This window comes from Penicillium canariense (assembly GCF_028826845.1).
Source record: "Penicillium canariense strain IBT 26290 chromosome Unknown utg000001l_segment0_segment0, whole genome shotgun sequence".
Classification (NCBI taxonomy): Eukaryota; Fungi; Ascomycota; class Eurotiomycetes; order Eurotiales; family Aspergillaceae; genus Penicillium; species Penicillium canariense.
This window is the reverse complement of record NW_026622728.1, coordinates 6,769,568-6,791,082: the sequence shown is the minus strand read 5'-3', so window position 1 is coordinate 6,791,082 and position 21,515 is coordinate 6,769,568. Positions and strand designations below refer to the sequence as shown.

The following is a 21,515-nucleotide window of genomic DNA, read 5'->3' as shown; positions in this document are numbered from 1 at the left end:
GACCTGTGTTTTGACTGCCCTTAATTCTGGCGCGCTTTAATTTCTGCTTCATGTCACAAGGGGACTCCTGGTTTCTTTCTTGATTGCAGGACATTAAGAAATATCGGGCATGGGTTTGAAAGCTGAATTTCGAATCAAATTATGAGTATCGATGTACTAGCGGAGGAAACCCTCGATAAGTCTCAAGCTGAACCCTCCGAGAAGCCAGAACCTCCAAGCTCGCATCCCTTCTTCTTCAACTTAGAACGTAGCTATTACAACAACTATCCCGACTTTTTCATAAAAATCGTCTTCACATCCCATGCTTTCCATTCCGATCCACCACATCATAGTAGTTTGTCTATCTGGGACTCAGTCGCTGTCCCGTGGTAGACGTCCGATCTGCACTACACAGGATGATTCCAACTCGGTTGAGAAGTGGGCATCGACGCCGTGGCAATCAAAAAGCCCCTACTAGGTAGAAGCGCCACGCCGTCCACATACACTGACGGCCCTGTCTAATAACGCGTAGCATCAGTACAAACTGGCAATCAATTCCATCCCGAACCGCCGGATTCGTCTTTGACTCCTCCCTCCCTCGTTCCTATCCTACTGCTTGAACTTTACTGGTTTAACCAAGTGCTTGTTCTTTGCTCATCCTCTTTGTAACCAGACCGTCCCCCCTTTTTATGCCCCCTTGCATCAATGAGCACCCTACATACCTTTTACCGCCATGAAGTATTAAGGTTAGTGGGGCCGGGCTTAGTGCAACCCCCCGCATTTCCCCAGGAGGGGTATGAGGTCACGAGTCACGCGCGAAGGCACTTCCCTGACAATCCGGGACCAGCTCACTCTCCAATCTCATCACTCCCTTCTACACTATCCTCTTCAGATTACACAACCTCACTCAATCCAAGTAGTAAGTACAACCTCGCTCACATCGATATATGCTAATAGTACAGTGACTCGTTCTCACAAGCTGAATGATCGCGACCACCCTACTGATGGCATGACTGGAGCTCGTGACAACCTGCCACGCTATTTTGCCAAGTCAGGCCCAACTGATGCGGATCCCCGCAAGACAAAGAAAGATGGCGGTGGCAAAGGGAATTGGTGAGCATTGTACCTAGACATAGAGACCCGTAATGCTGCTGGACTCTGACCACCTCTAGGGGTCGCTCCGGGGATGAAGCACAGGATTACGAGTATACCTTGGCCAATGCCCGACGTCGTTCCAACAGTAGCACGCAAGGCCTGGCGGACTTTAGGACTAAGTTTGAAACCGTCGAGCCCGAACCGGTCTTCGAAGAGCAATTCCACGAGCCGTCCGACGTGAATGTGGCAGATGGAAGCACTGTGACTAAAGTGGAGAGCAGCATCAGCAGCAATGATAGTGAACCCGATCAGGGAGGAATGAAGTAAGAGTATTGAATATTGGACATGAATCGGGCGCTGCCATTATCCAGCTTCGATCACGCTATCGCCGTTGAGAAATGTGAGAATTGACAGGGTTGTGAAAATCACGGGGAAAAATTCACATATGTCCTGTAGGATTGTATACGGGAGAGCTAGATCTGATATCAACCCGAATCATTCCTACATTCCTACTCTCGCCTGCAATTAGAATCGGATACAGAGCGAACCGGTCTCCACTATCGCCAATCTACTTGTCCTCTGTTTTATAATATGAGCAACGTGTTCAAGGACCATGGCGAAGGCTCCCAAGATATTCAATTGAGAATTACACGCACGATGTAAAAAATTATCACGGAGAACCGTGGATAATGAGATTTCATAAGAAGAAAGACAAACTCCAACTCCCAGACCTATTACAAGCCGTTCATCGCTGCAGACGACCAGGGAAACCCCCTGCAGGAGCACATCCTAGATCACTCAAACCCACACCAATCGCGCCTTAGACTCAGCAGAGGGGGAATCTTCAGCCGTCACATCCCTGCATGCAGGGATCACACTTGAGGATGACTTGGACTCGGCGGAAGCTAGGAGGTTTTGAAACCAAAAGTCGAGTTTGCCAGCTTCAATATACTTGCGTAGCAGATCGTCTTCCCGCTTCAGGTCGGCCACCACCCGACCCCTTTGCTCGGGGCGAAAGCGCGACACAAGGATGTCGGGTTCAGAATCAGCCATCAGCGCCTCTGTAGGAGCGAGAGGCACAAGAAGAGCCCGGAGACTGGGTCTGGCATGTTCTGAGGGTAACGTTAGAGCAACGGTCAATCTAGTATCCTCAGAATAACTCACCTGTGAAGCAAAGAGACAATGTATGGTACAGAGCAGTGTCATGAGCTGCGTCGTCCGATGTCCCATTAGAACCCTCAGCAGCTCTTCCCCGAGCTTCCCAGTCGTCCTTGATCATGCACCGTCTCCAGATCAACTTTCGCAATGCGGAGAGATACGAGGGATCCTGCTGGGCATAGCGGCTGTGATCAATTACCCGAAAGGCCTGATAGAACTCCCGCCCGCGAAGATCACCGTCGCTGTCTTCAGGGTGGCGGAGAGGACCCATCAATGTGAGCAGATCAACCAAGCCATCGGCACCAACAACACGTCTGTTGAACAGCGTGAAAAGAGCATCATCCAAAATCTTGTGGAGGGCAGGGCGATCCGCCGCAAGGTGTCTTCCAAAATAGTCTAGCGCCAGATCTGCTGCGGCCCTCCGGTCGATCGCATCCTCACAAAAGGATTTGATGTAGGTGTGAAGAGTGTCCTGAACCTCGTCAATCTCGTTATAGTCATCGAGACGACTGATATCCTCCTGTAAGACAGACATATGAGTTGTCGGCGATACTTTTTCGCTTGAAGCTAGCTTGCTGAGCTTCGCCAACGACACTTGCACTCGATGATTCCACAGCTCCTCTTCACCGTTAAGTGCCAGACTTTCCAGACAGACAGCGGCTGTATCATAATCACCCTCACCCGTCACATCGTTAATCCAACTCAATTTGGCATATGTAGGCGTTTTCCGAAGGAATCGAGTGACAGATGGTTGATACTTTCGCATGGAAAGCAAAGCGCCGGGGTGGCCCATTGAAATCTGCCGTGAAAAGTATGCATCCGCCCAGGGTTCGCCGAATTTGTCAAAATAGTGAGAAACTCTGCGCGCGACATCCGCTTCGCTTGCCGCCATAGCAGGAGCGTCTCCCGGAGCATCTTGGGATGCCTGGTTTTTCACTTGATCCTGCAGTTCAATAATGAGCTCAACCAGAGCTCCCATGTCCCGGAATCGCTCGGCTAGGCTAAGCGCATCTCGAAGATGCCCGATGCCCGCGAGCTTGAAGAGTTGCCATTTCCGCTCCTTGATGTGAGCCTGTTCAATTGAGACACTTTCGTCAGCTAGCTTGGGATCTCCTTGCGCACTAAGCCAGCGTGTTCGCTCAAGATGCATCTGGCCGAGGACCTGGAGATGGCGAGCGCTGTTTTCGGCAATCTTCTTCAAGACCTGACTATCAGGTGCCTCCGCACTCGAGGTCTTCTGCTGGATCCAAGCCCGACAGCTGTCCAACTCCCAGTCAAGAAGATGTCCCGCTTCAGTGTATCCTACTGCCCTGGAGGTCCAGAACTCGGGAAGGTTTTCATACCCATCAGCGAGAACGCCACCGTCCACGAAGTCACTGCCCAGTCCGTATAACGATGCGTGCTCGTCACGGTACCGGTAAGCTGTTTCGATGATAGCAAGGAAAAGCTCACTTGCCTCAAGAATCTGTTCGGACAGCTTCCGTGCCTGCTTGGAAGAATTACCCCTACGGGGTTTGATGGCATTCTTGATCCAGGGAATCACATGTTCCATGTGATGTGTGTCTCTTAAGAACCACAAACGCACGGGATCGTCTTCCCCGTATGACGGCCCAGGGCGTGTCTTGAACTTGTCGTTCATAGACTCAATGACATGGCCAAGAAAGGCGCTATCGCCTTTGCCTCTACGTGTCTCTTCCAGCTTCCACATGGCTCTTTGTGCAGCAAGCTTTTCTGCTCCCCATAGCAGTTCCCATCTTGCCGGACGGCTCAATGGATTGCCTTTGCGTAGGAGTAATGCCGCAAGATCGCCGAGCGCTTTTGCCCTGAGCCGGAGGTTCTGGTCTATGGAGATGGCAGAGTTAGGAACAAACCGTGATTCCGACCGAAGAAGCTCCTTGCAAATTTCCAGAGATGCTTTCTCAATCTCGGTTGCGGGGAAGTCGAGGCCAGTCTCTCCAAGGAGGTTCAATGGATTCTGAGCCATGGTTCCGAAGAATATCGCCTGCTCAAGCTTGTATTTTGCTGTGATCTGACCTTCATCCATATCGTTTGCGGTTGGAGATTGAGGGACCACATTCACTCGGATGACACCAAAATTCCGAATCATCATCACGCATGCTATACCGCTTTCATCCTCCTCCAACCGTTCCTCAAAGCCATACCCCAGGATTTCATAGTCATTGCCTGATCGTAGATGAATGGTGTCCTGAAAAGGCAGAGGGGGTCTGTGCGACTCCAGAAGCAGTTGGGAGGTTGGCGTTTCTTCGACGCTCGCTAGAGACAGGATAACGAGGGATTGCTCAATAAGGATGAATGCAGTCCTCTCCGTATTTGAAACTAGAATTTTGGGCTTGAAGTCGTTCCGCATAGCGGGGATGCCATGGAGGTCCACTGCATGGGTAGACAAGGTACGGGTACCGCTTCCCGACAAAAGTAGCTGAACGATGAACAATGTTCTGGACTCTAGCAACTGGGGAGTACTGACAACCAGGAAGAGTCGCCAGGACTCCTCGGATCCCTGAGAGTCATTTTCATCTGGAGACTGCTGGTTGGAGAATGCGAAGTCCATGATTTTAAGCTCAGGCTCCCCGGCTGGCCCAACGGTATACCGAGAAATCGATGCTGCGACGTTCTCTCTGATGTCGTATTTTTTCTTCAGTGCGTTTCCGTGGTTCCAATGAGTATCCCAGATTTCCACTAGACCAGTGGAAGTGGCAACTATCACATCTCGTTGGCCTCGCTGACGTGACCCGCCTGCCCGTACTGCAGTGACCTCTTTCCTCCAGGAGCCGCCACCTAAAACGTTCTTAATTCCACCTAGGAACCCACCTGTCCCACCAGTAATCGAGCTTCTGAGGAAATTGACCAGAATCGAGGGCTTTCCTTGGGGGTCTCTGAGAGTGACATGTGCAACTCTTCCAGACGAGAAGGTGACGATGATCCCTGACGGCTCACAGTTCAGGACCTCCGTAGCGTATTCACCGGAGAGCAGGCCTGGCGTGAATCCTTGAAGTCCATTCTGTTTCTGCCGAGACAGACCCAGTGACGCAGCGCTCGAAATTGTTTCCCAGTATATAATTCTGCCTGTGGATGGGATGATGACGAGGAGGCCAGGATGTTCCCCCGTGACAGCGGACAGCAAAACACCGAGAGGCAACGCACCATTTGTGTCCCTGCATGCTTCAGGAATCGATACTGTGAACGTTTCTGAGGCCGATGGAGTCGAAGTAGCCACAGAATAGGGCCAGATGATTGCATGTGAAGGCGTCAAGGCGAGGGCGTGGCGGTGGTTGGGTGCGAAAACACATCTCAGTGGGTCTGTATTATAGTGGGTTAATAATGCCATGGTCAGAAATCAAAAAGCTCGAACAGGCGTAAATTACCTGAGAGTGAGCCTCGAATTTGATCTGGCAATGCTGGAAGCTGCTGCACAGTGTAGTAATCTGTGCTTGACTGTTTTCAGTAGTATTATTAGCAGAGGTAATTTTGCGCTTCAATGCAGCCGCGATAGCGGGACGGCAGAATCAGAAGATCAGTTTCACTAACCAACACAACCGTTCCTTCAAGGTCATTATTAGGCCCTTCAGCCTGTTTTGCGTTCCGGATTGGAAGATGCGACTCAGCACCAATATGATCGGTGACCACTTCGTAATCAGAGATCGGGACAGACACAAATGGTTCCGCTATCTCTCGCTGGTCATGGTCCAACCCTGTGGATGGGGAGTCGCCGGCTTGTCGCAGCACTGAACGCTGTCTTTTCGCCTTCGGTGGCTTGACGGAGTCATCGGAGCTGGTTCTCTGGCGTCTCCGAGGGTTGCGCGATGCAGCAGCAGCTTTGGGGACGAACATTTTCTTGAGGTTGAAAACAAGAAACAGTCAATCTTTTGAGCTGGGCAAGGCCAAAAGAGAGGTCAAGGGTGGAATGCACCCACGCGATGCGCAGTTGTGGTGGACGAGTCGAGCAATTCAACCTGGAAGGGCAGTAAATAACAAAGGTGTTTGGCTGGAAGGCGGTGAGGTGAGCTGAGGGACGAAACAAAGTTGCTTACCACTTTTGGCTGGAGCCATGTAAGGACCTACAGTGTACGGAGAAAGACTCTGAAGTAGTTAGAGGTTAGCTACATCAATGTGGATTACAACCTGGCTGGACTAATGAAGTCTAATGGGCTCTCACTAGCCTGCCCCTAACTACTGACCTATCTAATGGGCATGATCTCGGGCTTGAGTCCCTCCCGTTAACTCCTGCCATTAGTCCCTCATTTCACCCTATGTCTTCAGTCGTATTATCAAACTTCTGAAACGTCAAATTGACCACCTACCGGAAACTCGAAAGGGAAAGGACATAATGTGTCAAAAGCATCTGATGTATTGGACTCAGATGATTGAAGAGTCCGCTGAAACCGTTCGGCGACGCGACAGATTGCGCCGATACTCGGATACTCACGTGACTCGGCCCCACGCGGAGGCGGCGCTGCACGTCAACAGCTTCAGCGTCGGGCTGCTGGCGATGTCCGGTTCGATGGGTGGTGTTGTCCACAAACGCTGCAGTCTTCAAAATGCTCGTATGATACGCTGAATAGACTATGAAGAAGGCCAGAGGTGCCGTGTCTGCATTCGAAAATGCTCTGCGCCGTGACTTCAAGACGCCCGCTGTTGGTACCTGGCAGATGCCCAGTGGCCACTATGATGCCGAGAACCACCCCCTTGGCCTCTTTTGCTCAAAGAAATCTGCTGCACACGGCCCTCTTTTTTCCAGGTTTGTCACCTTTTCTCCACAGTCCTTAAAGCACGAACATGGAATGACGGTGCTTCATAGGACATGGCGTCCAGCGGGTCGGCATGGCGAACACCTGGATGGACCATTTTCCTCGAACAACGACCCGCCTACTGGATGAGATGGATTCGATTCTTGGATTCAAACTCTCGCGTGTCATTATTGATGGGCCCAACTCGAGACTGAACCAGACCGAGAATGCGCAGCCCGCGGTCATGGCGATGTCTGTTCTCATACTACGCGTTCTCGAAGAGGAAATCGGATTTGATACCAAAGCCCGTGTCGATGTCACCCTAGGGCACAGCCTGGGAGAGTTCTCTGCATTGGTCGCGGCAGGTTATCTCCAATTCGCTGATGCACTCAGATTGGTCCGTCGCCGGGCCGAAGTGATGGCTCGATGCACTCGACATATTGTAGAGCAGTCGGGCGAAAGCTACGGCATGGTGGCCCTTGTCTGCGAGCCCGATCATCTTGAGGATCTGCTGAGAACAGTCTACGATTTTCTGGGGCTGGGGACCTCCCCGTTCGACGACACAGGCTATGCAATGCCACCGATTCAACAGGTCATGGTGGCGAATATCAACTCATCTAATCAGATAGTTCTGAGTGGCAGTATTGAAAGGATCAAAGCCCTTTTGGTCCAGCTTCGTCAGTTTGGCGGGCACGATCCCCGTGCTGTAAGACTGAAAAGTGACAGTCCGTTCCACAGTCCTGTGATGTCCCCGGCGGCGGAATATATGAGAACCGCCCTCGAAGGTGTTGACATCACATTTCCTGCCATGGCCCCCTGCATTTCCAATGTCTCGGCCCTTCCCTTCCAGTCGAAAGAGGATCTCAAGGATCTGCTGTCTAGGCAATGTACGGATACCGTCCGATGGTGGGATAGCATCCGCTATCTCCATCAGGAACGAGGAGTAAGCCGCTGGATCGGAATTGGACCGGGTAAAGTGGGCCGGAATTTGGTTGGAAAGGAGGTTGGTAGAGTGAGCACCAAGGGAGGTGGCGTGTGGGCGGTTTGCGACCCCCGTGAAATGGAGGACATGATGGCCGCTCTAGAGGAGACCGACTCTGAAGCTCGAAGCTAAAGGCTCCGGCTAGTATACTGTCAGGAAAGACGTGCACTCTATCCCTAGGTCATTCCGCGGCCTCGGTTTGAAGGGAATCATGCCCACATATTCGTTTGTCTAGTCCTCTTGTAACTATGGAAAAGAGAGCAATCTCGAAGGAGGAATCATGATGACATTGTAATTCAAGGAATCGATTTCTACAACGTGGTTCCCGGAGTCCATGATTCACCGATACGTTCAACATCTGCTATGAACTTCGGATTCGAGATTGGTTGGCAAGCGGAGGCTGCGCCTGCACTCGCTCCAGGTGTGGGCACATGGTCGTCAGGGGAATAGAAAGGATTTTGCAGCAGTTGGATGTACGCGCTCTGTAATGCCCGGAATGCCTAGGCTTGGTGGTTAGCGAGTGGTGTTGTGAGCGAGGGACGAAGCTTCAATATACAGGCTTTAGGTCAGAATCTCTCAGGCCGCTGACTGCAGGTCCTGCTGGCTTGCTAGCAGAGGTGGCTTCCTGGCCAAAGAGATCCACGATGATCAAAAGCTTGACCCCGGTTGTCGTGAGCCAGCCGTAGGCGGCCAGCCTTTCGTCAATCGCATGCAGCAGCCCGAGGTCTTGGTCGACGGAGGTTTGCTTGCGCCGAATCTCGAAAATGTCAAGACATGAGTTCAGCAAGAAGGAGAATTCGATTCTCGCATCTGTGTATGGAGGGAACAGAGAGATGTGGAGAGGATTATCCTAGAGTCCTGTTAGCAACGAGGAGACGGCAGTTCCCAAGTAGATTCGTCCCCGTTCAGCTCCCATCTAACGTACTGTTTTCCCAATGACTCCAATGCAGGCGATCCTGGGACCAGCCATGGTGTAGAGCAAAGAAGATGTACACTCAAGAGGGGACTCTTCCTGATACTTCAATTTGCCGGCTTGTAGTCTTGATTCGTGTCTGTCACCCGTTGGGAACTCCCTGTTGAAAAGCTGCCTACAAAGATGCCTTCTCCGAGTGTCTCAGCGCCGAGATGCTAGTAGAGAGAGAGGATGATCATCCCATTCTCCTCGGGGTCGGTGAGTAAGTGAGTAGGAGAATCAAACCACGGACTTTCTTGGGCGGTTGTTGACTGCACCTCATCACCTCGGTGAGCACTATGTGGCTACGGGGTCTCTGCGTATAGCTTGCCTGACCGCCCGGGCTAGGTGAAAGGCCTGGAATTATTTTATTCCGAGGTGTGAGGAGATCCATGTGATCCTGACTGATTAGCTAATATGCAACTAACTGATAACTAGTTATATGTTAAGTTAACCAACTATCCCTAACTTGGTTAGTGCATTAACACATGTGCATGCCCCAGGCAGCACAGCATCCGTCTGCGCCAACCAATAGTTGAGGCGCCAATTCTTGTTACTAGAGAGTCACCGCCTTTACCGTACTGAAATACCGTGGGCGTAAAATACCCCCTATTGACCAATCATCGGTGACATTATTCTTAGGTAACCCAGCACAAACTGTCCCATACGTCCTCATGCTTACACGTCCCTTCCCGCCAAAAGTCCTCCCCTACATGAGCAGCCCGCCACCGTCAAGTTCGGGTTCACACTTGTTCTCTCTCAACGTCAATCATGTTGCCCATGGCGAGACCCGCCGTCTCCGGTGCGCTGTGTGGTAAGTATTATTGTGTGTCATATGCGGCAGCTTTCTAACCGCCTCGGCAGTGCGCCCTCGACTGGCATCATGCCTTCCTCGTGCCAACCCTATCGCTGCTCTGTCGACCTCCTCCGTGAAATCCGCGACAGCGCTCGAGCGTCAATCATCTACGGGCCAGTCGCTCACTGCGTCTGGCAAGGTCCGGAAGGAGGTGCCTCTGCCCAGTCAAGAGAAGAAGGAGGGTGCGATGCAATATGTCTTGTTTGTGCCTCTGCCCTATCGCGACCCTCGCCACAGTCTCCCTGCTAACCTCACTGCAGGACCACCCTTGATCAGGTTACCAATTGGGCCCGCCAGAGCTCCCTGTGGCCGATGACCTTCGGTCTCGCCTGCTGTGCCGTCGAAATGATGCATCTTTCCACCCCTCGCTACGATCAGGATCGTCTGGGAATCATCTTCCGAGCCTCCCCTCGCCAGTCTGATGTGATGATTGTGGCCGGCACATTGACCAATAAGATGGCTCCTGCTCTCCGCCAGGTCTATGACCAAATGCCCGACCCTCGGTGGGTCATCAGTATGGGCAGCTGCGCCAACGGTGGTGGCTACTACCACTACAGTTACTCGGTTGTTCGGGGATGCGATCGGATTGTGCCGGTGGATGTGTATGTTCCGGGCTGTAAGTGTTTTCCGACGATCGGACGATTTCTAGCTTGGTTTCGGCGATGCTAATTAACTCACAGGCCCCCCTACATCGGAGGCTTTGATGTATGGCATCTTCCAGTTGCAGAAGAAGATGAGACACACCAGAATCACCCGTATGTGGTACCGGCGCTAAGTATCTGTGGATATGCAATATCGTTTTATGCTTGTACCCCTCATGGACGGTGGACTCAAAATATTCCAGCCATCGTGCGGTCCTTTGCGCCTTTCCTACTTCTACTTTGTATATCATCAATATTCGGCCCTGGTTGTGACCAAATATTTTTTTCCCCTTAAGCTCGATCACACTGTTCATCCCCTGCCCAATTATCGGCGTAAACCTCCATTCTCTGCCTCGGGCAACTAGGTCACTTAATTCATTGAAGGCACCCCTGGGCTTCGTGTGCAGTAATAATGCGGTGCCTCTAGGCTATGTTGACCGTGTCAAAGTCGAGGAGATTCGGTTTCCTTGTTTGGCTAGTCGTCTTACTCTACTCTACACGAGACTTGGAGCCATGAGATTATGAAGAGGATGTCCGAAAAAGCCCGTAAACACGAAATCCACCTGAGATATGCTTGGGAAGAGCCTAGGATAACTATCACGGAATGCGTACCCACGGACCCTAACAAGGCCTCGCCTCAGCCATTCACCATGACACCGCCATTTGGATGGAGACATTGTCCCGAAATATAACTGCTGTCCTGGCTGGCAAGGAAGACAAAGCACGTTGCCACCTCACTGGGCTGTCCAGGCCGACCAATCGGTACCGCATGGAATTGCTCCATTGCAGCGGTCTGCATCGTCGATGGGATCAGAGGTGTCCAGACTGGTCTCGTTAGTGATCACTTCAGTGTATTGGGGTCATGCCAAGACAGACTGGGACCGGGACAAACGCAATTGACGCGAATGCCATTTTTGATCTGCTGATTTGAGAGGGCTCGCGTGAATGCCACAATGGCTCCCTTGGTCGACGTATAGTCGAGCAAATCTCCACGGCCGATGTATGGGTTGACAGATGCGCAGTTGATGATCGTTGATCCTTGTTGCATGTGCGGCAGGGAATATTTCGAAAGGTAGAAGAATGGATGGATATTCGTGTCAAAGGTTCGCAACCATTGTTCCCTGCGCCGCAGGAGGTCAGTAGGGCTCCTCGAACGGAAGCACCGCTAAGAGAGACAGCCGTTGAACCTACTCATCCAGTTCGCTGATGTCATTCAGCATGTGTTGAAAGGCCGCATTGTTGACCAGGATATCAATGCCTCCCAGCGTCTTCACAGCGGTCTCGATCACCTTCTTGCAATTCTCTCGCTTGCGCAGGTCGACTGCCAGACAGTGACACTGGGATCCGCACTCCTCAACCTTCTTTTTGGTTTCCTTGGCGTCCGTCTCCTCCTCCGGCAAATGGACAATCAAGCTCGACGCTCCCTCCATCGCGAAGAGAACGGCCGTGGCCCGTCCAATGCCGGAGTCGCCCCCTGTGATGATGGCCCTCTTACCGGCAAGTTTGCCAGCTGCTTTGTAAAGCTGATACCCGCCATCCTCGGTGGAGATCTGGTCAATGACTGGCTTGGGGTCCGCCATGTCCGCTTCCAGGCCCGGCTTGGTCAGGTGTTGGATCGGGATTTTGTGGCCTGGGATTCTCGCTGCTCAGCGGTCAAATTTCCCTACGCACGGATCGTTCTCGCATACCTGGCTGGAACTGGGATTTGGAACCGGAGGCGGCTCTTTCGACAGACTGGCCGGCGGGCAACATTTTGGTAGGGGAAGACTGAACGGACTCGGGGAAACAGGCAAGTTGAAGGTCAAAAACCAATGATCTTCAGATCGATGAGAACAGTGTGGTGCCATCACGCCTTCAGTATGTTGAGAAGGCTGCTATTTAAGCAACACGGGGCCAAGTCTTCGTCACCATGACAGCTGAAACGTGCCAGTGTTTGTATTCGCCTGTGGGATGGAAGTATCCCGGGAAGCCAGAGCCACCGACATATCCAACCGCTCGGAGCTGACGGTTTCCCGAACGCCTGTTGATTGATTGATTGACTGGCAACCTAGATTTCTAGAATCATCGACACGACGTGGCCTGTAAATTGGCTTGGTGCGGCTTTCTAACCCGGGAAGTTACCTATGACCACAGCTCTACTCCGTGGCAGGGCATCATGAGTATGGCGGATAATGATGATGGTCTGTCGTCATGGACATCCTGTGAGATGCAAGTGAGTATAATCGGTGGCGGGGAGATGGGAAAGTGACATTGCAAGGAGAAAGGAGTGAGGATCGAGGGCCAAATAATAGGATGAACCGTAAAACTTAAGCATATGGACGGTGGACAGGAACATTGGCCGATCTCACATGATTGTAGTTACTGAGTCCGCACTGAACACTTCCAAGAGTGTTGAATCAGGTGCACCGAATGCGATAACTCACGATGGAGGAATCACCGCCAACAATAGAATTACCAGTCATGCATTGCAAGGCCAGTCTCTGTCCTTTATTCTCTCTAAAGGTATACTGAGGGATCCTCGACTTGCGCATACTTTGATTCACTCTTATCTTATCGTCGACCACTCTCATTGGCTGTCGGCCCGTGCGCCGCGCAACAATTTTTCTTCCCGGCAGCCTTTCGTCCTGCAACTCTCCATCGCGCTCCCCACTCGAGCCCTTCTTTATTTTCTCCTGTCCTCTCGAAACTTTCAAGATGGCAAAAGGGCAGACGGGGTCTTCCCCCCCCTCGGCGGAGTCTACCCTTCCTACGATGCTGTTGAAACCCTGGGCGTTCCTTCGTCCGACGAATAATCTACACGCCCAGATCGCGGATTCTGCAAAGCAAATCCTTGATCCACTGGCCACCTCCGTCGTCAACGATCAAGCCCTACGCCGTCAAATCAACAAAAAGCGCAAGAGGGTGGATGCTGAATTGGATGGCGCGCCGCCCCTACAAATGAAGAACCTCTATGTCGACGGCTTTACCTCTAATCAAATATGGGAACAAGCCACGAGGATTCTTGAGTCCGCTGGAAGGGAGGTGGAGCGGGATATTACGTTACTTGCCCGCAATAGCGACTATCCATCCTCGGCCGATGAGGACAACTTCGATTCCTTGGATGTCTCCGATCCCGAGGGTTCGGGATCTGACAGTGATGACGCCGACAGCATGTCGGATGATTTCTCGGACAATACAAGCCTCGAAGAAAATGAAGGAGGGATGGATGGCGAGTCTGATAATTTGGACGACGAAGTGTCGGAAGATGCTCGTGCAATGGACGAAGCTATGAGCGACGATGAAGGCTCGGTCGACCGTGCGGAGGAAGATACCGGCACCTACGTCGAAGATCGCTTCGGGCTTAACGACGGATTCTTCTCCATTGATGATTTCAACAAGCAAACCGAGCTCTGGGAGCGGCAAGACGCCAAGGGAACTGCCAACGATGCCGACGACAGCAGTGACGAGGAAGTTGACTGGCATGCTAATCCCATTGAGACTGGCGATAATGTGCTTCGTTCCAAAGCCGCAGCTTCGAGGACCGATGACACGAATGATAGTAGTGACGAGGATGGACCGACCTTTGGCAATGCGGATCTTCACGGCGACTCCGACTCCGATGAAGATGCCTTTGATACCGGCGATGCTGATATGGGTGGGTTTGGGAACGCAAACGACATCAAATACGCTGATTTCTTTGCCCCGCCGCCGCGCAAAGCCTCATCCAAGAAAGCACGTGCATTGCCAAAGACCCAGCCAGCCGCCGAAGACCTCACGGAAGGTGACGTTTCACGCGCCATGGCCGATGTCCGGCGTGATCTGTTTGACGAGGAATCTGAGGCTGAGGGTGAGGAAGATGAGCAGCTGGATGAGGCGGACGACTCCCACGTTCCACGATCGACGCATGAGAAACAACGCGCGCGGATTGCGGATGAAATCCGTCGTCTGGAAGCGGCCAATGTGGCGAAGAAAGAATGGATGCTCGTCGGTGAAGCCAGGGCGGTGGAACGGCCTGTGAATTCCCTCATCGAGGAGGACCTCGACTTTGAACGTGTGGGCAAGCCAGTTCCCGTGGTGACGAACGAGACCACCGAGGATATCGAAGAGCTCGTCAAGCGTCGCATCCTTGCCAAGGAGTTCGATGAAGTGGTTCGCCGTCGGCCAGGCGCCTCCGACGCCCAGCCCCGACGTGGGCGATTCGAACTGGAGGACACCAAGCCTCAGCAAAGTCTCGCGGAAATGTACGAAGCCGATCATCTACGAGCAACCGATTCGAACTATGTCGACCCGAAGAACCAGAAGTTAATGCGCGAACGTGCCGAGGTGACCGACCTCTGGAAGGCAGTGAGCTCCACGTTGGATCTCCTCTGCAACTGGAACTACAAGCCGCAGGCACCTCAGGCGAGCATTAACGTTGTCAACGATGCACCAACTATCATGATGGAGGACGCACGGCCAACCGCTGGTAGCGCTGTGGCAGGGCCGTCGGCCCTGGCGCCCCAGGAAATCTACACACCCGGTAATGACGGCCGAGTCGCTGGCGAAATGGTGCTCAAGACTGGCGCGACGATCTCCAAGGACGAGATGAGCCGGGAAGAGAAGGCCCGAATGCGGAGGCAGAAGAAGAGCCAGCGGAGGGAGGACGGGCCGACTCGGCCGTCGGGCAAAGCGGGCGAGAAGCAGGAGATTGTGAGTGCCCTGAAGAAGGGCGGTGTCAAGGTCATCAACAAGGAGGGCCAAGTCACGGATATGAGTGGAGCAAAGGTGGGCGCGGCTACCAAAAGCAGCGCGGATACCCTCAAGCTATAAGTCGCCAAGTCGATAGGCCTATCAGTTTGATGGCTGCCATGCAGCCCATGTGAATCAATTTGGATTTTCTTAATATTTGGAGACTAAATTTTTATGGGTACATGCACTGTGTGTTTCTCTGCTTCGGCAACTGCTGGTCGTGCAGGGTTGGGGGGTATCTGTGAGTTCGGGGTGGGTTTGAGACGGATCGTATAGAGGAAGAGGGATTCCCGGCGATAGGTTTCGGCATCGGGATCATCACGAATCTCCTGCACGTCGAAAGCTTTCTTGGCCATTTTCATGAACCGTAGGTCTGCTCGTCGACGTCGCTTGTAGCAGAAGTAGCACACCGAATTGGGGCCCAGGAGATCGTGCAGGGTGGCGATGAGGAGGGGGAATGCGGGTTCAAAATAGACGCAGTCGGCAGCGAGAATGATGTCTGGCTTCGGGGGAATATGGGCCGGTAGAGGCTCCCCCCAGTTCAAAATGGACGACACCACAGTCGAACCAAGGTGATTGAGGTGGATGTTGTCTTCCATCAGAGCGAACATAGGCAGTTGGTCCGTAATGTGGAGGGGGACCCCAACTTCACATCCGCGCGCTACAGCCAGCCCGACAAGGCCTCCTCCGGCGCCCAACTCCACGCTACGCGGTGCATTAGTGGTCAATTCTCAGGCGGCGTAGGGTGCAAAGGTGGGGGTTGGATAGGAACGACACGGCTTCCCCTAACACTTGGGGAATACCGACACTGATTTCCCGGACATGTCTCTCGAATGTTGTGAGAGGAGATATTTAGCCAGGACCATGCCTGCCGGCCATAGCTGACCACCGCAGCCATTCTTCAGATCCTCCTTCAGCAACAAAGGCTCTGGGAGGAGCCCGTCAAACGTCGTGGCCGTGGTCCCCGCGGTTTTGTGGATCCGCGGAGGAGCCAACGAGTCGCTCACCTTGAACGGCGCATCGGGATCCGATTCAGGGCTCACCGATCTTTCCATGGGCATACGTGTGCCGCAGGGGCGCACCGAGTAAAAGCCGGGAAGAATGACGCGAGGTGGAGGGAGGGAAGAGAATCGAGGGACAATACGAAGAAAGCCGAAAATGCCGTGTGCGCAAATCTCGTGCGGGTCTCGCGCCAGATCGGATCACATGACACGCCGTTCTCACGAGCGCAAGGATTCCCCCAAACCTGGTGGGATTGATTCTCCGCCAGGGCGGATTGGCTGAGGGAGACGGACTGGGGAATAGCAAGAAGCAGGAAGCAGAGGAGATGGGGTACCTGAATCTGGACGAGGACCTGATCGACTGGGGCCCCCCCCGCCGCTTCGAACAGGCCCCGTGGGGACAGCAGGATTTGAACTCATAAGCGCGTCAGAGCCCAGGCAGGGGTGACGGATGGGATGTGAAAGCTAGTCGGCTACTCTCTCAGCGACCACAGCGATAGGACCGCGGCAGAAGGTACGAAAGAAGCGTGCGCCCGTGCGCACTGCCTAATTGCAGATCGGCAATCCTGCCCTCGCGCTCCACATGGCGGCCCAGGTCCTTGGACATGGCTTCGACATGGACATGACTCGGGGACAGGTCGAGGTCGACTCCGGCAAGAGAGGGGCATCCACTCCTCCAACCACGGGGATCATGCCGAGAGAGCAAGGAAGTCACTCCCCGTCCGTTTCCAAAAGACCCTGCGACCTGACGTCATGCGCTCTCCGCAATCCTCTGAATCATGACGACGTCACCGACTGCCGTGCGGCCATAACCCTGGTTATCGACCAACTGCAGGCCTTCTTAAAGCTCGTCCTTGCTTGCTGGATTTCGGAGCTTCTCACACCCTGCGCTTGTACTGTTCTCCATCTTTGACCCGTGAATTCAAACCACCCATCATGACGACCCTGCACTGTAAGTGTCAGCCCTCCGCCGACCACCTCCAGCTCCTCCTGAGCTAACCATGAAACTCCCTGGTGTCTAGATCTCCCTCCGGTGAAGCCATCCGCGATTGCGATGGGCACCTTCTTCACCCATACAGCCTCGCTGGGCATCCTCGCCCCGGTCTTCGGCGACACCTACCACCGTGCGCAGTCAGCGAACTCGAAGGAAGAGTTCATCAAGTCCAAGGAAGCGGCGGGGGCTGCGGCCGCGTGGGGAAGCTCCCTGGTGGGAAGCGCCGTGCAGACCTACGGCGTGGCTGCATTGATCAACGCGACGGGCACCTTGAGCTACAAGGGAGCTGCGTATCTCGGCACCTTGATCTTCTTCGCGAGCTCGGCACCGAGTGTAGGTTTTCTTTCCCGGAGATCAGCCTTCTGCGGTGTACCGTTGGCTAACATTTTGTCACAACCATAGGTCGTCAGCCAAATCTTCGCCGAGAAGCGGCCCCTGGATACCGTTGCCGTGGGTGCCGTCACTCGGGTGTTCGAGACAGTTGGACTCAGCTTGTTCCTGACCTGGTGGGGAACTCGCACTAACCCCTTTGATTAAAACCCTGGCGTTCGACATGGTCGATGATCGATGACCGATGACCGATGGTCAATGAGAACCAGGAAATTCCTCGGTTCCGTTGTCATGGGAGTAGACTCCAAATGAGATCTGAGAGGAGGCGACGCCTGTATATCTAGTTCTAGCTTGTTTCCTTATTCAAACCAGTCGATGTAAATGCACAAACAATTTGACGGTTTCTTGGTAATCATCTGTACATTTGAGGGGATGGAACTTTTTGGACACGTGCTTGAGCGAAGACCCAGCGGTCGTAGCCTCGAGATCCTTCGGCTGGCCCTGACAAACTCGTTCGACCTGGCGATGGCCGCTTTGCACATGTCGTCCCATTGTTGCCCGGCAAGAAGAACGAATGGAAAAGTACGCATACCAGCAGATAACCGGGTAGGACATCAGAAAAATGTGCACTTGAGCAAAGGTGGTCGATGCTCGGGAGTTCGTGTCGTGATGGGAGAGCCGGCACGCCACACACACGCCTCACCCACTTGAGTCTGCGAACCCCGCCGAGGAGGATCTACCCTGGGGGCTGTGAAACTGATCAACATACGAGCTATCCAAGTACGGGCATTAGTCTATCACCTCTGGGAAACCTGGCTGCTAGATCCTGATGCTTCCTTACAGGGCCATGTTGCGTGCTCAGCTCGATATTGGGGCGTGCCGTGTGAATGGCTGACCCCGGGCAGCCGTATGTGTGCGAAGAGGTTCGGAAAGCTCGGTTGCCGGCTGTCATTAGACAGGGTTCTACATGTAGGCTTTCATCCTGTTGAGCATTTGGGGGTGGCCATAGGTCTCCGAGAACAGGTCCTAGTCAGAGATTACCCAACCGATGATTAGAATGCTGGTAAGATGAAGCGTAGGAAAAGCACAAAGCACACAAAGAAACGAGAAATAGATTGGTAAGAAGCTATTGTGCTCCTGGGCAGGCGCAATGGTAATCTTCTAGGAAGGTAAAATGAACACCTAATCAAACAAATGTGCGGCAAGGATACCTAGATGAGAGGGGTTAGTGTTGGGCAAGAGATCCGGGGCGGGATGGGGGGAATTGGCTAGGGATCACATACACATCGGGGTAGCCCTGCCCTCGGCCGATCTCGTACTTGGATTGCGAGGATTGAGCAACTGTGTTGATGTTGGCAGGCGTGGGAGGCAGGCCGTTTGCTCCCAATACACCCTGGATGCTCTTCTTGTCCTTCTCAAAGAGCGCGGCCAGGCCGCGTTCTTGGCCCTGCTCCTGGACCTCCACCAGCTGCTTCTCACCCGCAGCGCCAATCTGCAGGATGTCATCCTTGGGGGCTGCCTGGCTCCCGACGGTGAGCAGGCTGACCGCATCCGCCTGACTGACGGTGCTCAGTTTTGGGTAGCTTCTCCGGGTGTCCCGCTTCCAATACGGGTTGTCGGCAATGTCACCCGCAGGGACGGTGACAGGGTCATCATAGGACAGAGGAGGCAGAGAACCGGGAGTAGGAAGACGAAACTGCGAGTTTAGAGGAATACCGGTCGAGCGATTGGGGTCGACGGCGAGAAGGCTGCGCAGGCGCTCCCAGACTCCAGTGGAGCGGACTGTGTATTTCTGTTGCGCACTTAGAGTTGGCTGTTGATCATTCCAACCTGGTCTCCTTATCGACTGGCACGTACCTGGGAGATTGAGACCACATGGGATGCCGACTGGGCGGCTTTCAGGATATCGCGAGCCATTGCTGAAGACTCTGACCTATACCTCCTGGTCAGCTTCCCATCAAAAGATTCGCCCCAAGGGAGGGCCGGAGAAAGATTTTCGAGGGAGTTGGGCCTCCGACTAACCTCCTGAAGTCCTTGAGATTCGTCAAACGTTGGCGGGCTTAGAAGTTATAATGCGGCACGGCACGTCAGGGTAACTTCGGAGGTGCGAGCGCCAAGAAAAAGGAATATCAATTTTCCGTGGTCTTCCGCCCAAGCGGCGGCGGTTTAAGGTATTTCACCAGCAGGCGGCGCACCCCAAAACACTATCGTACTGTAAATGCGTTATTTTACAACTCGATATTTCAACAAAGATAGCCTAGTGGAAGTTCTCATCAGACCCTAGTACTATGTAGATGATATATAACTTGTCCATAAGGTTCAGGGAAAGATTGTAGTGTTTCCTGGTTTAGATATCTCTATTGATCAGCTTGTCGAGCAGGATTCACCTCGTAAAGCAACAAAATATGTCCTGGGATTACATTTACATCATTTGACATTAAACAGTATACATATCAACAGCCGTAAACCAACAATTATATCAAACTTGCTCAGGGTGGTTGAGAGATCGACTTCAAAAAGAGCGCATTTACTACGGTGTACCAGGGTGCGCCGCCTGCTTGTACGGTACAGACTACTGTACAGTATGCGCCATCCCCTAGTGAAGTACGTTACGATACCAATGGTTGGGCTGGGGTTTCAGGCATCAATATCAGCACTGCATGCCTGAGACACCACCACCACCACCACCACCACTACTACTATTGGCCTCAGTATCCATCGATGGAGACACAGACACTCAGGAATGTGGAGAGCATTCCTGCTGGGGGTGTATGTGTGCGTGCGTGCGTGTGTTGCAGATGGCGCACAAATGTGACCACCATAATAAACCATCACCACTGGTTGCGAGATTGGGACGGGAGGTGGGGACAGGACGCCCGAGGCTTGTAGTTACAGTAACCAACTAGTTTCCACCAGGCTCACAACGCGTAACTACTTGGACTCACTACTGTCTGCGTCCTGGGATTTCTCCTTGATCAATCCCTGCGCCACAAGCTTCTGGACCGCGTCCGCAGTTGCATCCGGACCACCAGCCTCTCGAAGCAACACCGTGCCCTTCTTGTCTACGGCGAATACGCCGCGGATGGTTCCCTTGGGGACCTTTTTGAGTCCAATAGCACCAATCAGAGTTGCACTGGGGTTGCAAAGAAGGGGGTAGGACAGTTTCTGTTTCATCTTGAAGGTAGTGTTGGCCTTGGTCGAATCGGCCGACAGACCAAAGATGGACAGTCCCGTTGATGTCAAATGCGTGTAGTTGTCGCGGAACAAGCAGACTTGTTTGGTGCCTGCCACATGGTCAGACTGGGGGCCTCAGTCTAGAGGTGGAGAGGGGAACGTACAGCCAGGGGTTGAGGCCTTAGGGTAGGTGAATAGAACCACGCCAGATGTGCTCTCCTCGACCAGCTTTTTCAGAGTCGTCTTCGTGCCATCATTGGTCTCAATTTCACCACCGAAGTCCTCGAGATCGATGGTCTCGCCCACCTGAGGCACTGCCGGCGCCGGAGCTGCCTCCACGGTTTCGGTAGCTTTGGATTTGGGGGCCGGCTTTCTCTTCTTCTCGGCCACAGGGGGCGGGGCGGGAGCTTTGCGCTTGCGAAGTTCAACCATTGCGATTGATGAAAACGAACTCTCAGCAGAGATATATATTGTAGGCCGAGGGGGAGTTGGGTTGGCTCTCGGGATAGTCGTCGTCAGAGGGATAGGAGAGAGGTGATTCTGGGCAGGAGTACTTCGTGGGAGGTACCATGTACGAGCTAGAAAGAATGCCCCGGTACTTGGCCCGTTCGCGAAATGGTCCAGTCAGCTGGGAGGAACAACCTTACATAAGGACGGAGTGGAGACCGAACGACGGCGCTTAAGGTTTAGTCTCCTGGGGATGCACATGTGCATGCCTTACCTAAGCACATCACTTGGGAACCCGGGAACGCCCATGAATGCACCCGTCCGAAAAGACCCGAGCGGCTGCCCTGACCCGCGAAATGAGAAAAACTCGATCTGACAGTTCCCTCACGATCGCCACTCCATAACCCACCTTCCCCATCTTTTATCTTGGGCATTTAGCCTGACTCATCCTGTG

At 53.2% G+C, this 21,515-nt stretch overlaps 12 protein-coding genes across 12 annotated transcripts; 6 read left to right on the top strand and 6 right to left on the bottom strand.

Annotated features, from left to right (window-relative positions):
- Positions 1-684: 684 nt before the first annotated feature.
- Positions 685-1,401, top strand: N7482_002324 (uncharacterized protein; the record flags this gene model as incomplete). The annotated part of the gene is made up of 3 exons (XM_056684449.1): positions 685-725; positions 937-1,092; positions 1,152-1,401. 3 exons carry the CDS (start codon positions 685-687, stop codon positions 1,399-1,401), a joined length of 447 nt encoding a protein of 148 aa, XP_056548055.1.
- Positions 1,402-1,872: 471 nt separating this feature from the next.
- Positions 1,873-6,081, bottom strand: N7482_002323 (putative nuclear pore complex subunit Nup133; the record flags this gene model as incomplete). Its single annotated transcript, XM_056684448.1, has 4 exons — positions 1,873-2,186; positions 2,239-5,550; positions 5,616-5,685; positions 5,779-6,081. 4 exons carry the CDS (start codon positions 6,079-6,081, stop codon positions 1,873-1,875), a joined length of 3,999 nt encoding a protein of 1,332 aa, XP_056548054.1.
- Positions 6,082-6,610: 529 nt separating this feature from the next.
- N7482_002322 (ACP S-malonyltransferase) lies at positions 6,611-8,091 on the top strand (the record flags this gene model as incomplete). The annotated part of the gene is made up of 3 exons (XM_056684447.1): positions 6,611-6,763; positions 6,813-6,888; positions 7,049-8,091. 3 exons carry the CDS (start codon positions 6,611-6,613, stop codon positions 8,089-8,091), a joined length of 1,272 nt encoding a protein of 423 aa, XP_056548053.1.
- Positions 8,092-8,270: 179 nt separating this feature from the next.
- Positions 8,271-8,929, bottom strand: N7482_002321 (uncharacterized protein; the record flags this gene model as incomplete). Its single annotated transcript, XM_056684446.1, has 3 exons — positions 8,271-8,459; positions 8,516-8,809; positions 8,885-8,929. The coding sequence occupies 3 exons, from the start codon at positions 8,927-8,929 to the stop codon at positions 8,271-8,273; spliced, it is 528 nt and encodes a 175-aa protein (XP_056548052.1).
- A 753-nt stretch (positions 8,930-9,682) lies between these two features.
- On the top strand, positions 9,683-10,542 carry N7482_002320 (NuoB/complex I 20 kDa subunit family protein; the record flags this gene model as incomplete). Its single annotated transcript, XM_056684445.1, has 4 exons — positions 9,683-9,725; positions 9,776-9,968; positions 10,028-10,383; positions 10,448-10,542. The coding sequence occupies 4 exons, from the start codon at positions 9,683-9,685 to the stop codon at positions 10,540-10,542; spliced, it is 687 nt and encodes a 228-aa protein (XP_056548051.1).
- A 503-nt stretch (positions 10,543-11,045) lies between these two features.
- On the bottom strand, positions 11,046-12,160 carry N7482_002319 (oxidoreductase, short-chain dehydrogenase/reductase family; the record flags this gene model as incomplete). The annotated part of the gene is made up of 4 exons (XM_056684444.1): positions 11,046-11,233; positions 11,285-11,529; positions 11,600-12,038; positions 12,097-12,160. The coding sequence occupies 4 exons, from the start codon at positions 12,158-12,160 to the stop codon at positions 11,046-11,048; spliced, it is 936 nt and encodes a 311-aa protein (XP_056548050.1).
- Positions 12,161-13,102: 942 nt separating this feature from the next.
- Positions 13,103-15,196, top strand: N7482_002318 (rRNA-processing protein MPP10; the record flags this gene model as incomplete). Its single annotated transcript, XM_056684443.1, has 1 exon — positions 13,103-15,196. The coding sequence occupies one exon, from the start codon at positions 13,103-13,105 to the stop codon at positions 15,194-15,196; it is 2,094 nt and encodes a 697-aa protein (XP_056548049.1).
- An 83-nt stretch (positions 15,197-15,279) lies between these two features.
- N7482_002317 (uncharacterized protein) lies at positions 15,280-16,176 on the bottom strand (the record flags this gene model as incomplete). Its single annotated transcript, XM_056684442.1, has 2 exons — positions 15,280-15,820; positions 15,923-16,176. 2 exons carry the CDS (start codon positions 16,174-16,176, stop codon positions 15,280-15,282), a joined length of 795 nt encoding a protein of 264 aa, XP_056548048.1.
- A 523-nt stretch (positions 16,177-16,699) lies between these two features.
- N7482_002316 (uncharacterized protein) lies at positions 16,700-17,029 on the top strand (the record flags this gene model as incomplete). The annotated part of the gene is made up of 1 exon (XM_056684441.1): positions 16,700-17,029. One exon carries the CDS (start codon positions 16,700-16,702, stop codon positions 17,027-17,029), a length of 330 nt encoding a protein of 109 aa, XP_056548047.1.
- A 23-nt stretch (positions 17,030-17,052) lies between these two features.
- N7482_002315 (DUF1761 domain-containing protein) lies at positions 17,053-17,647 on the top strand (the record flags this gene model as incomplete). The annotated part of the gene is made up of 3 exons (XM_056684440.1): positions 17,053-17,068; positions 17,139-17,443; positions 17,513-17,647. 3 exons carry the CDS (start codon positions 17,053-17,055, stop codon positions 17,645-17,647), a joined length of 456 nt encoding a protein of 151 aa, XP_056548046.1.
- Positions 17,648-18,665: 1,018 nt separating this feature from the next.
- On the bottom strand, positions 18,666-19,357 carry N7482_002314 (uncharacterized protein; the record flags this gene model as incomplete). Its single annotated transcript, XM_056684439.1, has 2 exons — positions 18,666-19,232; positions 19,298-19,357. The coding sequence occupies 2 exons, from the start codon at positions 19,355-19,357 to the stop codon at positions 18,666-18,668; spliced, it is 627 nt and encodes a 208-aa protein (XP_056548045.1).
- A 1,014-nt stretch (positions 19,358-20,371) lies between these two features.
- N7482_002313 (thioredoxin peroxidase DOT5) lies at positions 20,372-21,046 on the bottom strand (the record flags this gene model as incomplete). Its single annotated transcript, XM_056684438.1, has 2 exons — positions 20,372-20,724; positions 20,779-21,046. The coding sequence occupies 2 exons, from the start codon at positions 21,044-21,046 to the stop codon at positions 20,372-20,374; spliced, it is 621 nt and encodes a 206-aa protein (XP_056548044.1).
- Positions 21,047-21,515: the final 469 nt, after the last annotated feature.